This window comes from Sinocyclocheilus anshuiensis, unplaced genomic scaffold (assembly GCF_001515605.1).
Source record: "Sinocyclocheilus anshuiensis isolate Anshui unplaced genomic scaffold, SAMN03320099.WGS_v1.1 scaffold886, whole genome shotgun sequence".
Lineage (NCBI taxonomy): Eukaryota > Metazoa > Chordata > Actinopteri > Cypriniformes > Cyprinidae > Sinocyclocheilus > Sinocyclocheilus anshuiensis.
In genome coordinates, this window is record NW_015536542.1 from 758,976 (window position 1) to 776,836 (window position 17,861).

At 38.2% G+C, this 17,861-nt stretch overlaps 1 protein-coding gene across 1 annotated transcript in view; it reads right to left on the bottom strand.

Moving 5' to 3' along the window:
• The window catches only part of LOC107697995 (collagen alpha-1(XI) chain-like), a 74,341-nt gene extending 56,692 nt beyond the window's left edge, over nucleotides 1–17,649 (bottom strand). The window contains exons 1-4 of the mRNA XM_016498902.1: nucleotides 17,384–17,649; nucleotides 12,680–12,844; nucleotides 8,178–8,391; nucleotides 3,963–4,125 (exon numbers count right to left, since the gene is read on the bottom strand). Coding sequence (XP_016354388.1) covers nucleotides 3,963–4,125; nucleotides 8,178–8,391; nucleotides 12,680–12,844; nucleotides 17,384–17,504 — 663 coding nt within the window. The 5' untranslated portion in view covers nucleotides 17,505–17,649. The remainder of the gene's footprint in view (nucleotides 1–3,962; nucleotides 4,126–8,177; nucleotides 8,392–12,679; nucleotides 12,845–17,383) is intronic.
• Between the last annotated feature and the right edge of the window lie 212 nt (nucleotides 17,650–17,861).

The following is a 17,861-nucleotide window of genomic DNA, read 5'->3' on the forward strand; positions in this document are numbered from 1 at the left end:
ACACTGCGACCGTTGCGTACATCAACCGACAAGGTGGTCTACGCTCCCGTCGCATGTCGCAACTCGCCCGCCACCTCTTCCTCTGGAGTCAGAAGCATCTGAGGTCACTTCGTGCAACCGGGGAGGGCGACGAGCTGTGCTCCCGGGAGAATGGAGACTCCATCCCAGACGGTCCAGCTGATTTGGAGTCGTTTCTGAGCCGCTCAGGTAGACCTGTTTGCCTCTCCAGAAACCTCTCACTGCCAGTTGTTCTACTCCCTGACCGAGGGAACACTCGGCACAGACGCACTGGCACACAGCTGGCCGCGGGGCCTTCGCAAGTATGTGTTTCCCCCAGTGAGCCTTCTTGCACAGACACTGTGCAAGATCAGGTTGGACGAGGAGCAGGTCCTGCTCGTGGCGCCTTACTAGCCCACTCGGACTTGGTTCCCGGAACTGATGCTCCTTGTGACAGCCCCTCCTTGGCAGATTCAGGCACCCTGTGGCACCTGCGTCCAGACCTCTGGAAACTTCATGTCTGGTCCCTGGATGGGACACGGAGGTTCTAAGTGACCTACCCCAGCAGGTAGTTGACTACGTAGACAGGACACAAAGCTTCAGGACCTCAGACCAGCTTTTTGTCAGTCATGGAGGCCGGCAGAAGGGGAATGCCATCTCTAAGCAGAGGATGGCCCACTGGATAGTGGATGCCATCACCCTGGCTTATCAGGCACAGGGTGTGCCCTGCCCGTTCAGGTTGCGAGCTCACTCTACTAGAAGTGTTGCATCCTCCTGGGTGCTGGCTCGGGGCGCCTCGCTGATGGATATTTGTAGAGCTGCGGGCTGGGCAACCCCCAACACGTTCGCTAGATTCTACAGCCTTCGTGTGGAGCCAGTATCCTCCTGTGTTCTCACCTCAAACGGGTAGAAGCACTGAGAGGCCCGGCTTTGTGTCGGCTTGCTAAGACCGCTCCAGAGAGTCCATATCGTAGACCCTGTCGAGCTCCTCCGTCCCCTCGGCAGCCAGACGTGGCGGAGCGTCCGGCGCCAGGCCCTCACTTGATGAATCCGTGAGAACTGGTAGAGGGATGGGTTCCATATGTAGAGACCTAAGTGGATCCCATATGTGTAAAATCCACAGTATAGCCTCAGAGCCCGTGTTTCCCCAGCAGACTTCCTGCTGTTTCCAAGAGGGTTACAACCACCGCTAATTTTCCATATGCACCTAAACGGTTGTCCATATGTGTAAGTGCTTCCGAAACCTCCTTCGGGAAGGATGGGGCTCCGCAACGTTCCTGTCCCAAGTGGTACGGGTACGTTTCCCAGTGTTATCCAGTCTTACTGAGTGGGTAGTGCCATCGCAGCAGTAGCTGGTCTTCTTGTGGTAAGCCCTGGCCTACGCCAAAAAGAAGGGGGGCAGGCGGCTTCCACAGGACACTGGAAGGGGCAGTATCTGTGGCCCTTTGGTAAGGATCCCAATTCGTCGGTGACGTCGAGAGTGACCGACTGAAAGGGAACGTCTCGGTTACATATGTAACCCTCGTTCCCTGAAGGAGGGAACAGAGACATCATGTCCCGTCGCCACAGCTTTTGTACTACCGCTGAGCGGCCGGGTCACCGGCTCGACTCCTCAGTGAAAACCTGAATATGCGCTGCACCAGCTGCCTACTTATACTCACGCTGTGATCAGCGGCAGCTGGATGCAATTATGTGCATTGGCTCGTTTAGTTATACTCGAAGTAGTTTGGTCTCTCTAAGCGAGATCCCAATTCGTCGGTCATCCGACGTGACATCTCCGTTCCCTCCTTCAGGGAACGAGGGTTACATATGTAACCGAGACGTTACGTAAAATACACAAGCTACACATTTGCATCAAAAACAGTCAAACCTACATTTAGCTTAACATGAGAGGTGTTGATATGATTAAAAATGCAGAAATAGGTTGCTAAGCATATCATAACAGTATCATAACATGCAGTCATGACTGTGAAAATATTTTAATAATTTGCATTAATTAGTAATTTTCTGCTCTAATCGAGGTGATGGCAGGGCTGCTGACTCTCCTTTAACCCTGTAATTTGTCATGTCTGCTAATTAATACTTGTCCCAGAGTTCACGTCTGAAATAAATATGCCACTCCTAGCGAAATCTTGTTTTTGTACAGTGCAAGACACTTGTTGTTTACACTTTTTTTCCTGATGCTTTCCGGTCATTAAATAAAATGGATTTGTGCTGGTCAAATGATCCATATTTTGCTCATTTATCCACACTTTTCAAACCCGTGCTCGGCTGAGCAATCCGTGGATGAAGTGGACTCCTCTGGCTTTGAGTAGCTTTAATTACAAGGTGAAAGAAGCCTTCATAACAGGAAGCGAGGGGAAAACCCGACCACTTAAAGGTAAACAGTGACACAAGGCTTGTCTGTGTTATCCTGAGTAAGCTCATGGCCAGAGGGACAAATATTCACCTTTGCCATTATGGAAATGATCTCCGAAACTAGTAAAATCTAAAGAAGTTTTGCATCTTTAATATGTGGAGAAGTTACATTTTAGACTCAGAGACTTTAAAACAACTTACATCAAAGTTTGTGTATTGCTAAAGTGGAAATTAACAACAAAGATGCATTAGGCTAAAGTGAACAATGACTCTACATACCACAATGTTACATAAAAAGATGCTTACGATAGATTGCCATGGAGATCTTTCTCATTGAACTATAATAATGAATGGGATGCTAAAGCAAATAGCTAGCTTGTGGCAAACAATGTAAAGGCTTACATAGCATCCCATAAACTCTCAAAAACCTCTCATTTTATAGTTTGAAGTATACAGTTGTTTATGCCCCAGAAACTCATGAGATTGCAAAGTTTTTGACATTAGGCCAGATAGTTTGCAAATTTCAAAACTGCAAATTTCGATTCTGAACAGTGGTTTCAATAGGCAATCACCACATTTAGCATGATTTTAGCAGGCTGGGACACTTGAAATGTAAATCTATTCCTGCTGCTGAAAAAAAAAAATGAAACCAACCTAAGCTGGTTGGATGGTTTTAGCTGGTCTTCCTTCCTGGTCATAGCTGGTTTAGCAGGCTGGTTTTAGAGGGGTTTTTGACAAGTTCTTTAGCAGGTAAGGCTGAGAGACCAGCTGAATAACCAGCTAAATCAAGCTGAACACCAGCTTGGTCAGTCTGGAAGACCAGCTTGATGAGCTTAAACCACCTAAGACCAGCCAACCAACATGGGCTGGTTTTACCTTTTTTTTTTTTCAGCAGGAACACTGTTGCTGTCTTATAAGTGAAAAATAGGTATTTAAAAGGACAGGCCACCCAAAAATTACAATTCTGTCATCATTTACTCACCCTCATGTCGTTCCAAACCTTTCTTTGTTCTGTGGAACATAAAAGAAGATATTTTAAAGAATGCTAGCCAAACAGTTTCAGTTCCCATTGACTTCCATTATATGGACAAAAATACAATGGAAATCAATGGCAACTGAAATCGATTACCAACAATCTTCAAAATATCTGCTTTTGTGTTGCACAGAAAAAAAATTGGAACAACACGAGGGTTAAATGATAGGCGTAAATTATGTTTTAATTTATCAGAATTTAAATTTTTCACTATCACTTTTTGCTGAAGTGGTTTTCTGAGGGTTAAATACTTTAGATGTGATGTCTGCATGCATGCAAGGCCATTTAATCCACTAGATGAACAAAATTGATTTTTTTTGTATTTACAGGGCTGTTTATTTCTGCTCCATGCTAGTTTTATTTGTCATTAAATGGCAAAGCATGTGGAGACCCCAGGAGCTTAATTATAAATTTAGCTCTGGTTTGCTCTCCTGTTCTCAAATGAACAGATGTTGTTCTAATACTGTTAAACACATCAAATACACATCAATTTATACTTGATCAAGCAGCTCATACCATCAGGCCTTCAGAGAGATACTAGTGTAGTGCATTAACGCATTGAAAACAGCTTTACCTCAAACGCTTCCTCATCCAGGATCCTGGTGCCAAAAACGGTTATACCATTGGTGTCAATACCAGCATGGTCACTCCTGCCCAAAGTCTTTGTCAGCTTCTTCTTGCAGTCAACAATGATGGTAACAGTTTTCTTCTCAACACTGATGCCTACACGATGCCACCTGCGATGAACAGGAAGTGTAGGTGATTACAAACCCAGCAAACGGTTAAAGGCCACCACACGTGAGACGTGCCTTTCTTTAAAACCTTAGACAATTTGCTTCCATTCTTGAGACATAACATTCCTGAGTGGACCACATTCCAGCCTTCAAACTTTGGCCTTGTTTAACACTGGATTAAACTCATTAAACTCTAGACCAAATCCCTCCTGTGAGTTATTCAGCATGACAGACACCATGAACATTGTAGAAAGTGTGTGTCAGGAAGGTACGGCAGAGAAACTCAACTGTGGAGTCAAAACATTGAGCTGGGGAGGAAAAATGTTGGACGGGTTTGTGGTAAGAAGCCACAGCGAGATTTCAAAGGCATATCAATGGCACCCACAAGGGTGATCAATTTTCCATAATCCACTTTATTAGAAAGAAAAATCTTTATTCTGGCTTGTGCCTTTAAAGTACTCGGCAAACTTGAACCAACACAAGCTTTACTGTGTCTAGAGACCAACATTTCTGGATAATTTAGCTGCTAACAGAATACAATTTACATAGTTAAGAGCGATTATGTGAATGATTGATAGATGTGTGATGGTGTAAAACCACAATATTGTACTTGACAGACTGAAATTCTAGAACTTTAGTTAATACCTGGACTTGCCAAATGCAATGATTTAAAGTCACACATTTTCACCTTAAAAATTACCCATTTTCCCTAAGGATATACTGCGGTATAATTCATCTTTTCATGCGCAATTTACATAAATTACGTTGGCAACACATTGTAGCATTTTCCGATTATAATAATATATGGGAGATCAAGACATTTTACACAATTTAACACAAATGCTTTTCAGATTCTTTAAACAAGATCACATTATCATCATTATGACCAACCATAATAGCAATTTATCGTTAATTCTTATGTCTCTAAGGAAGATAAACCACAAAAGCATATGAAAGTTATATTAAAATGGTGATAGCTAATCTATTTAGCTATACAAATGATTGTTAAAAAGCCACTTTTAACCGTAATTCTTCAGTATTAGCCCAATTAAGGTGCATTTAACCTGAAATCTTCGTCAGCATTATAATCAACATAAGCACCATAATCCCTCACAGAAATATTGCTGTTTTTACAGCAAAACACCCCACTGAACTGATACCAACAATAAAGCCTCTTAAAACCTAATAAGACAAAGCACGTCCATTGTTGTCAATTAATTTTAGCATTTGAAGATGTCAAGTTAAGGCTGAAGGAGTGTCGGGACAATAATGAACATTTGAAATGTTTAATGTACATTTTAATACAATCACTGCTATCTAAGGAAGGATGTTTAAAAAAAACGTAATTGTGATTTTTCTTCATTGTGACTATTTCTTACAACTGTAACTTTATATCTTGAAATGTGACCATTTCTTTTGTAATTGTGACTTTATTTCCCACAACTGACTTTGTATCTCATAATGTGATTTTATCTTGTAATTGTGGCTTTACCTTTGTATCTCAGATGACTTTCTTTCTCATTATTGACTTTATGACGCACAACTGTGACTTTATTTATGTCGTAATTGTTCATTTATTTATCATAAACTGGACTTTATGTCTCAGTGTGACTTTTTATCTTGTAATTGTGACTATTTCTCACAACTGTTACTCTGTATCTTATAATGAGAATTTTGTGTCATAATATTCCTCACAAATGTGACTTTATTTATCATAATGTGATTTTTTTTAATCTCAGAAATGTTACTTTATTTCTAACAACTGTAATTTTCTATTTAAAATTGTGGCTTTTTGTCTAGTAATTGTTTCTTTGTTTCTCACTTTGATATCTTGATGTCTTGATATCTCATAATATGACTTTTTCTCTTGTAATTGTGAATTTATTTCTCACAATTGTGTCTTTATATCTCACAATGTGACTTTATTTATTTCACAATGTGACCATTTATCTAGTAATTGTGACTTTATTTGTTATAAATGTGACTATATATCACAATATGACTTTTTTATCTTGTAATTGTGACTTTATTTCTCACAACTGTGACTACTTCTCATAATTGTGACTTCATGACTCATAACATTAACTTTATATTTCACTATGTGATTTTTTTATCTTGAAATTTTGACTGATTTTCTCGCAACTGTGCTTCCATATCTCACAATGTGACTTTTTGTCTTATTTGAAAATTTCTCACAATTACCTTTTTTATTTTTAGACACGAAACAGACTTCCACAAATATATCTTAATGTTGGTAAGAGCTTCCTGATGATGTTACCCAAGAGGTTAATTTCTGTGGTCATGCATCTGCCCCAATGGATCCAACTTTCCATCTTTCTAAAATAACAGTACTCTGAAAGATCACTGCCGAGGTCAGATCACCTACGGTCCTGTCTGCTTCACTCCATCAATCCAGAGTCACAGTGAGATCTCCTCTGGCTCGCCTCGCAGAAGAAACCACACATAACTAATGCCTCAATAGCCACCTGAAATTCTCATTTGTCTACTTGTTAACTCTCTTCAACCGAAATGACTCTAAAACAAAAAAATATCTTCCTACACATGTGATCGCTCAGGACTACAGTCTAAAACTCGGGCCTGGCAACAAATGACTTCCTGCTACAATCACTGCTATCTAAGGAAGGATGTTTAAAAAAAACGTAATTGTGATTTTTCTTCATTGTGACTATTTCTTACAACTGTAACTTTATATCTTGAAATGTGACCATTTCTTTTGTAATTGTGACTTTATTTCCCACAACTGACTTTGTATCTCATAATGTGATTTTATCTTGTAATTGTGGCTTTACCTTTGTATCTCAGATGACTTTCTTTCTCATTATTGACTTTATGACGCACAACTGTGACTTTATTTATGTCGTAATTGTTCATTTATTTATCATAAACTGGAATTTATGTCTCAGTGTGACTTTTTATCTTGTAATTGTGACTATTTCTCACAACTGTCACTCTGTATCTTATAATGAGAATTTTGTGTCATAATATTCCTCACAAATGTGACTTTATTTATCATAATGTGATTTTTTTTAATCTCAGAAATGTTACTTTATTTCTAACAACTGTAATTTTCTATTTAAAATTGTGGCTTTTTGTCTAGTAATTGTTTCTTTGTTTCTCACTTTGATATCTTGATGTCTTGATATCTCATAATATGACTTTTTCTCTTGTAATTGTGAATTTATTTCTCACAATTGTGTCTTTATATCTCACAATGTGACTTTATTTATTTCACAATGTGACCATTTATCTAGTAATTGTGACTTTATTTGTTATAAATGTGACTATATATCACAATATGACTTTTTTATCTTGTAATTGTGACTTTATTTCTCACAACTGTGACTACTTCTCATAATTGTGACTTCATGACTCATAACATTAACTTTATATTTCACTATGTGATTTTTTTATCTTGAAATTTTGACTGATTTTCTCGCAACTGTGCTTCCATATCTCACAATGTGACTTTTTGTCTTATTTGAAAATTTCTCACAATTACCTTTTTTATTTTTAGACACGAAACAGACTTCCACAAATATATCTTAATGTTGGTAAGAGCTTCCTGATGATGTTACCCAAGAGGTTAATTTCTGTGGTCATGCATCTGCCCCAATGGATCCAACTTTCCATCTTTCTAAAATAACAGTACTCTGAAAGATCACTGCCGAGGTCAGATCACCTACGGTCCTGTCTGCTTCACTCCATCAATCCAGAGTCACAGTGAGATCTCCTCTGGCTCGCCTCGCAGAAGAAACCACACATAACTAATGCCTCAATAGCCACCTGAAATTCTCATTTGTCTACTTGTTAACTCTCTTCAACCGAAATGACTCTAAAACAAAAAAATATCTTCCTACACATGTGATCGCTCAGGACTACAGTCTAAAACTCGGGCCTGGCAACAAATGACTTCCTGCTGATGACTGACCTCTGTCTAACCCTGTCTGGAGTCAGTCTCAGTCTTTGTCTCTGAGGATGGATCTAAACAACCAAAAAAAAAGGCTGCTGTACGTTCAACTTGCTTTGTGACTTACTTTCCGTCGGCTAGGTTGAGGGAGCGGAACAGGGGGTAATCCTCCGGGGCAGGCTTGCCTGTCTGATCCTCGTACAGGAAGACAGGTGAGCGGCCCACCTCCACGCCTAGTTGCTGGACGCCTTTCTCGCTGTAGATGGAAAAAAGGAAGGACTGGATTCCAGCTTTGGGCTTGATGGTGGTTAGGATGGAAAAGTCTTCAGGAAACACACCATCTAGAAAACAGCACAGACAGAAAACAAGCTCACTGAAGGCTTCTTTGGGTTTTTGAAGTCCATCCAAATAGCTAATTGCAATGTTGAAACTGGAAACATAATGGAGGACTAGGAGTGCCACTTAAAAATAAAGGAATGAATGTATTAATAAAAAAAAAAATGGGCAAAATTATATAGAAAATAAATTTGCCAGTGATTAAACACTGCATTTAAAAATTAATTATTAGAGTATAATTTGAAATATGGGGACACTCAAAATGTCCTCATAAATTACCTTCTCATTGTAATACCTATGTCATACCCATGTTATTATACAAATTTGTGTCCTCATAAACCACATAGACATGCACAGACACACACACACACACACACACACACACACAGTATATATATTTTTTTCCTGTGATCTTCATATGAAAATATATGGATATTTAAAAATATGTGTCAAATCGAAAAGTGATTTATTATTTTAACTAATTTAACTAAATTTTTATACATGAATTGAACAATTACAGTTTTTTTTCAATTGCTAACAAGCGTTTACCAGTACTTAAAGTACTTTTTCTAAACTCTTAACACAGCAACACACCTACATCACACAATTAGCCAAATAGTTAATTTTTTTTTTCAATTGCTAACAAGCGTTTACCAGTACTTAAAGTACTTTTTCTAAACTCTTAACACAGCAACACACCTACATCACACAATTAGCCAAATAGTAAATTTTCTGGCCAAAACCACATTTTGTTAAATAAATACAAACTCTACATTTCAAAATGCTGAATACCTTTACATATACTAACTCTATCAAAACACAGCAAACCCGATTCAAAATCGAGTCATTCGGTCAAAACATTAGCACTACTTTTCTATCCAATAGGAACATATAGTCAATCATAGTCAAAATCAAAAACAGTTGATGACTTTACAAAAACTGCATTACTTGTCATGTTTCAGTTCTGCCTGCATACAGTATAGACAATATAAACATCCATTGTTTTTTTGTAATTTAGTTACCTTCAACTGAAACCCATTTTACATTTTTAAGTGTTGAATGTGTTCATTCTTGGCAACATACTGTCTAAAATTGAATGAGCCATTATAGAAAAAAATAGGGTCCCCTATGCAGAAATTCAATTGGAACCTTGATTGAAATTGCAGTCCAGTGGGTGGGGGTTGGATGCGGATGGTGCCCCCATGGTAACTGATGCCAGTGATCAACAAAAATGCCAACATACATGGCCTTTGGTTACTATGCAAGCTTGTTTCCATCACAGAATAAAAAAGTAAAAACTGTAATTTTGACCTTTTTATCTCACAATTTGGGCTTCTATTCTTGGAATCGCAAGTTTACATCTTGCAATTCAGACTTGATCAGAATTGTGAGATAAATTCTCAATTGCAAGAAATAAAAGTCAGAACTGTGAGATAAAAAAGTTACAATTACCCTTTACCCTTTATATTCCATGGTACAAATAAGCTTTCATAGGTTCCAAATGTGTAAGGGGAAAAAACAAACAAACAAACTTAAAAATGCACAGTCCAGCACACATTCTTACTCCTCTCTCCTACCTATTCTTCTCACTTTTTCAGATCAATCTACTCCTCTCCCTCCTACAACTATTCCTCTTCCTCTCTCAGGCATTATTTTTTCTCTCTCTCTGATTCTTTGTGTTGTTCTGCAACAAAAAGAAAAAAAAAACTCTATTTTACTCTGTTGATGCAATGGAAAGAGCATCAACACCTGACTATTCCTCCAACTGAGACTGGAATCAGCTGTTTCTAAATATTTCAGTGATTTGTTACTGATTTGTTATCAGTACTTTTGTTACTGATAATGCTTATCAGATGTTACAATATTTTATATATAGAGATATCTTTCAATACTTTTGAGCTGCTGTTGTTGCAGAAGTAGAGGCTTTATATTTAAAGTTTGGAACATTAGGTCTTCATTTCTGACATGCAGTGTTTAATCATTTGTAAAAAAAAAAAGATAAGAAAGATCCATGATTTTGGTATGGGGTAAGCTTGTATGAAAAGAAAATTTAAGCATTTTAGAAACGTGTTAATTGACTGAAAATTGTGTGAAAACAACACAAATTGTGTTAATGGTATGGTCACAACAGACGAATGTTGTGCTAATTGTGTATAGAGTTTTGAAAATGTGACTACAGATTGGACAAAGGGATGTTAGCAATTGGAAAAAACTGTAAATCTTTCTACATATTTGTCAGGTTGACAAGTGATTTATTTTTACATTTTTATATTACATTTAAACTGATTCCTTTGTCATCCATAATGCATTTTCTTGCTTTAATAAAGCAGTTTAATTCATGCAGTTCTTTAATTAGTTGCTTTATTAGTGCATATGCATTGTTTAACTTTTTAAAAAGGCCATTAATGGCACAAAATGAGAAAAACATTAAAATATGATTTGACATTTTATACAATTTATCAGACGTAATACAGGCATATTTTATCAGATGTAATTTATCAGACCTTTAATATCCAGCTAAAAAGGAGCTATGCAAACAACTTGATAATAAACACCAGAGCCTGTATTTATCAAGCCTCTGAGAATTACTCTCAAAAACGCTGCTAAGAATTGACTTAAGTGTAAAAAACTTCTTGGCTCAAAGCAGCGCTTAAAAGTTAGTTATCAAGCATCTCAGTCGTAATTTAAGCGAAGTGTAGGACTAAATCTTAAGTGTCAGTCTTAGAGTTGATTCACGACACTTTGCTGCGCCACAAACGGGATTTTGGATGACGAAATACGCATGGACCAATCACTGAATAGATTTCGTTATTTAAGAATATTCTCCGATAAATTCACATTGAATGGTTAAATTCCTAGTAGGAGTTTACATTCAACACACCTTTGACAATAAATAATTTTCAAGAGAATACATTATGGTAAGGAAATGAATCGTCATCACAACCTTCAATTTAGGGTTTAAAATTTAGGCGCGGCTGGTGAGTAGCCGTGATCAGCTCCGATGGCCGTGTCGGAGCCGTAACGCGCCGCAGACGTGTGCAGTGTAAATAAGGGGTAAGAGATTTATTCATGTTACAATGTAGGTAGCTTCACTAATTATAACGGGAGTGTTTTTAAAGAGCATAATACTCGCGCTAGACTTAAGTCAGTTATGATGTTCTTTGGTAATGTAAATATTCTTTGCTCGTTTTCTGTTTGAATAACTGAGGAAATGAAACTGTTTGATTAACTGCTCATCGTCAAACATTTCAAGAACATTCTTCCTCTCCTGAAAGATTCGCGCACATCTCTGTCTCCTCAGCGCCATCACAAGCCCCTACTGGCAACTCCTAACCACTTGAGAAACCTCTCGAGCTGTCTTAAATAACTGCGAGAGTAAGAGTGATTCTTAGCTTTAAGAAATTTGATAACTTGCTTTTATACTTAAGTTTGAAAGTAGGAGAAAATTTTATGAATTCTCAGCACTTAAGACTAAAATGGCAGTGGCATTAAACAGCTTGAAAGATCAAAGACAATTTTTAATATAACTCCGACTGGATTTGTCTGAAAGAAGAAAGTCATATACACCTAGGATGACTCTGGGGTGAGTAAACACAGCCTAATTTCTTTTTTTTGGGTGAACTAACCCTTTAAGTTTGAAAGTAGGAGTAAATGTAATGAATTCTCAGCACTTAAGACAAAAATGGCACTTTGAGAAGCTTGATAAATACGGGCCCAGATATATGTCATTATATATGCTAAACAGATATTAACATACATTAATAAACATGCATCTGTTTTCAACCATATAAAGAAACATTTGCAACATTATAACCACTTTCCGATTACAAAATGCATCTCAAACCTATCATAAAAACTCAGAGGACTTAGAATATGGTACACAAGTTGTATGGGGTATTTTTATTGGGGTTTGATTGGTTCATTGATTAATTTTATTTGTACATAAAAGAGCAGCTTTGACATTCTGCAAAACATCTTCTTTTGTGTTGCACGAAGTAATTTGGAATGACATGAGGGTGTGTAAATGATATAATTGTCATTTTTGAGTGAACTATCGCTTTAAAAGTTTCTGTTCATTTCTTATGCAACGCAGCAGACAAGCCACGCTGTGGTCAAGAGATTCATCCAAGTTCTCCTGTCGCTTAACAATACAAGCGTCTGAGTGAAACACGGTCCTGCACAATCAGGGATGGCATCTGCTGTTAAAAGCCTTGGCAACCACAACAAAGGGCACATTTAAACGCAGCTAAACGTAGGCAGGATGTGGAGACATGTTCATGGGGTTCAGCTTACCTGGGAAAAGCTGCTTGGTTGGGGCACTGATCTGGGCATTCTTGCCTAATTTGTAGGCTGTGTCCGGCTGTGATGCTTTTCGGTTTGTGCAAAATCCTGAAGTTTTCTTTACTCCTTCTGGGACAGTGGGAATTTCTAATACTTTTAGGACATCCACAGGTTCTGCTGTAGAAAAAATATTACAAAAGTTAATAAATAAATAAGAAGAAATGCATTCATTGTTTAGCAGATAAACCTTTTTTTATAATAATACTTATAATACTTAAAAAAAAAATAAGTAGATAAATTGAGAAATGTGTTTTCATGTTTTTAAGTTAAACTTCAACAGAATGACAAAAGTTTCTTACATCTAGATAAACAATAACTAATATACAGTAATAAATATGCAAGCAACATTTGAAGACTCAACAAAACTTATTTAGGATAATCTAAATACTATATATTTACGATATTTTACTATTGTTTACCATATATAAATATTTTTGATATTTACTATTATAAAAAAATATTTATATACTGCAATTATGATATGATATCAAAAACAAATCTAGGATCAAATATAAAACAGCTTCTTAATTTTTAAGATTCTGCTGGTTATATTTCAGTTAATGATTACCTTAATGAAGTATCTCTAGTTGGTTAGCCATATAATAGGTTGTGGACGGTAAGTTTAATGACCAGAGAGAGTGTATCAAATTTAACATTGTTTTATGTCCCACAACCACAAAAAAGAGGCCAGTATCTGTTTTACTTGGCTATATGACCAAACTCAAATCACTGGTCTTCATTCCTATGAGATCTGACCCTTGTTGTAAAATACCCGATTCCATCTTCAACTCTTTGGAAGATACTTCAGCAACAGCTGGGTTAAGTAAACTTGAACAAACGGTTTCACTATGGTTAACGAAGCAAGATGAAAGACAAACACTGTTCACCCCGGATCACCCTGGAACTCAAAACCTTAGAAAGCACCATTGAGAAGAGTTTCTTTGTGATTCACTGCGAATATATGGCACATATTTGGCTCTTGGGTGTTATCCAGAGTCTACCAACAGTGCCATATGTGTCTTCTGGGACTTGAGTAGACTTTGACATCTACCACATAAAACTGAATGCTGAAACCACCAAAAATAAAGGGCTGCTATGTCACAAAAGGCTGGACTCATCTGAGGGAGGTCTAAAATGCTGTAATAAAGACGCTGAGGCATTCCTGCTGCTGAGAAAACATTTACCACCCCATTTAAAGCTTTAAAAAGCAAAGCCGACAAACCATTCTTTTGCCGTTTTTTTGTGCTGAATGAAATGATCCCCCACCATATCTGAGAGACTCAATCTGAGCTTTACACCGAACATACAAGCTAGACAAAAGGAAAACCTCAACCAATACAATGACAGAGCTGAGGAGGAGAGTTGTTGTGAGGGATCTTCTGGAGACGTTCTCCATAACCTCAGGTCTCATATATTCCAGATGTGGTGCTGTAGCCTGAGTCTGACCTTTTGCCATGCAAGTGCCAAACAAAAATGTCAATACTCCTAAATCCTTTGGAAAACCAACTGAGAATGAGCCATAATTAGGACAGCGCAGCTGATGACCTGGTGTGATTTTAACCAGACTGCTGTGCAAACACACACACTGATCATTTTCACTGTCATGCTTTGCATTAGACAGACTGGTGTGTGTGTGTGTGTGTGTGTGTGTGTGTGTGTTTGGGAGAGAAGGTTGATTAGACATCGGGTGTGAATGTGGAAGGAGGTACTAACTGAGAGGGAGAGAGTTGTACATCATCAAGATCATAAACCAGCCATTATTTGATTCTATGGAAGACCCACAAGTGGGAGGGGCTTTTTCTACAGGAAGTTCTATTATTTGCTTTGTTACCATAATTAAAGTTCTATTATTATGGTAAGAGGAAGACACAAATGTAGCATTAAAATAACTGATGTCCTGATGGATACGCTTTCATTGGGTCCAGTGAAATACATTCAGAATAATTTTAGAATTTTTTTTAGGGTGATATTGAATGGAAAAAGCTGGAGACCTTTTTACCTGCTGCTCCTTGAGACTCTAATAATGAATTCAGTCAGAATGTCTCTCTCTCTCTCTCTTTTTCATCCACTATCTCTCTCTTTCTCCCCCTTGTCCCCTCGCTCTCCCCTCTTTGACACATGCGTGCTGCTTGAACAAGACCACATTATGCCACAGGCTCTCCGTGAGGCAACCTTACTGATGGAATTTTTTTGCAAAAAACTTTTTCCCCATGTCTTTCCCCCCCTTTCACGACTGTAGAGAAACATCAAAGAACAATAAAGCCTTTCAACCATCTGCTTCCCAAGAATACTGTTCAGTTCACCTCATATTCCAGTATGGACAGTTCAGCCAAAAATGAACATTTTGTTACACTTGGTCTCCCACATGTTGCTCCAAACACGTTTTCTTGCGTGGAACCCTTAAGGAAGCAGAATGAAAGTGGACAAGGACCAGACAGTGACAGGTTGCATACTTTCTTTTCTCATAACTTTAAGTCAGTTACATAAAACATAGATTGGTCTAATTTGAATCTGCTAGTTAGTCAGACTAGTTCTTAATACAGTCTTAATATAAAGACTAAATTTATGCACATGGAACACTGTCATTCACTTTTATTGTATGGAAAAGAGCAGCTGGGGCTTTCACAAAAAATATAAATATCTCCTTTTGTGTTCCACGAAAAACAAAAAATTCATACAGGTTTTGAACAACATGAGATTAAGCAAATTATGATGGACTGTTCTGGAACTTTTTTTGGTCGAACTGCAAGCAATTAACATTTCTGAACTGAACCACGTTTCTAGCCAACAAACATGCATAGAGTTTTGTCACAAAGGCATGACTCGTGAATGTAGCCTAAATGTTCTTGAGACCTGATCGGCACTGTCTACCATAAGAGTAAGCAAAGATGGCTGAAATGTGTGCATTGTCTGAAGGAATGCACATCTGAGGTTCCTCAGCCCCAGGGGCTGAGAAAACATGTCAGTACACTGCCAGCTCAAGAGGGCACCCGACAGAAATGCCTTCACATGCCACAAACCGCAAGGGATGTAACGCGTAGCTTCAGAAGTCAAATGGCATTAATACATTTTAAGATTAATTATCAGCTTTGATAGACAAAAGTGGGTTATTAAGTCCGTATCGCTCACACATTTTAGTTATATTCAAGCAGCCTTGGGAAATGTGGCAAATAAGAACAACGACAATATATTATCTTATTTACATCTGTAATTTCTGAACAACATAAATGCCTCATTCAATTTTGCAAGGACCTTTGTTCCTGTAAGGATGAGCGAGACCTATCATAAGACCAGGCTGGGGCCCCCTGTATGGCTCCGGGCCCTTTGAAGCCTCCAAAATAATAGGGATGAGCAGAGAGGACAGTCATCAAATAACGGGAAGGCACTTAGTAAAGAAGCATTCCCACTGGGAAACTCATCATGAGGACTGGGAGACATGGGAGTCACAGTGTTGCAAAAGCCCCTGCTTGGGCTATGGTGGAACTAGGGGTGAATGGGGAAAGGGTGATTTTGACTGTAACCCACTGTGATCTACGCTAATTCAGTACCTGGTGGAAACCTCTATTGCAGTGCTAAAGTGCTTTGACACAAAAAATGCTAAAAAATCTATATGATATGTAAATTTAGAAGAAGAAGAAAACATATACTGTATATGTATTCATAATCAAATTACTTGTTGCACTTATGATCAGTCGATCAGTCACGCCCATTGTTAATTGGACCTCCCAGGTCTCATTACTAAATCAAATTCCTATCATAATTAAAGATTTTAATATTTAAAACAGAACAATCCCACAAATGTGGCCAGAACACTTAAGTCTTATGAGCATACATCAATTACTGACAATCTCCTTATTAATTTATCTCTCTTTGAATACACATACTTTGGCTCACAATTGCATCCCTAGAATCACACTATTTAAGCAGATATTTTTCGATTTTCTTTTCCTAAATGTAAGGCATGGATGTAAAACCCTGAGGAATTCCACCCTGCTAACCGTGTCCACACACACCTAACGGACCACAGGTTCAAACAAAGAGCTTTTTCCCCCCGAAATTAATCATAAACTGTCTCTCCATGACACTCTCTTGACACATTCCTCCTGCCCACCCTCCAATAGATTGTATTAGAGTAGAAAATATGCATAAACAAAATAAAATTGCATGTTTTTTTTTTTTTATAAAAGTATATGCAAATTAAATGGACAGAGGGCGAGCAACCAAGCCGTGCGCAAAGTCTGTTGGTAAATAAGTGCATACTTTCACTACTAACTGCTTCAAAGTACATTATTTTTTGTATAACATTGTGATCATGTTATGCAGATACTGTAGATATGCAAAGCCTGATTTATCTTTATCTGTTATATGTGACATAAATTTGCATTATTAAATGTATACTGAACTATATGTTGGGGAAATAGTGGGTTTATTTTTTAAAGAACTCCACATACTCTTCTTCATTTTAATATTATGATGTTAAATACATATTTGGGCGCTAGTAATATTGTATCTCGCAGCACACACACATATACGGGATACAGATCTGCGATCACCTGTCTAAATCAAACGCGTAAAAATCCGCAGGCGCAAATGCGCATCTCCTGTCTGACAGTCCCTACAACTTCATCAAAAGTTCGGAAGTCTATCTTTCCTTACCTGCTCTGACATTTGGAGCCTGCAGAACCAGGACGAGGGAAACTGTGATGAATTTGAAAACAGTAGAATCCAAAAGCCACCTTTTCGTTTTCCACATTGGGGACCACCTTGGCCTCTCCATGGTCGGGCGCCCACAAATGTGCACAAGGCGACCTCTGTTTATTTGAAAATGATGTCCCTTCTACAATCCCAAATGTGCCCGATCTGCTCTAAACAGCCATAGGTGAGGGGTATTTTGTCTGGCCGGGCCCCCTTCGATCCTCCTTTCCTTGCACCCAGCCTTCAGACTGAAGGGATTCGGGTTTTAATCTAAATGAGACGCGGAGCGCTCGATCGCCTCACCGTCAAGAGGGCTGGACCCAGACCCTGGATTACAGGAAAATGACAAGGGAAAAATACCCCGATTAGCAAATCACGGGGCTTGAAAGTTGGCTAGTGATCCACCCATCAGTTTCCAAAGCCTCCCCTGGTTGCCCTC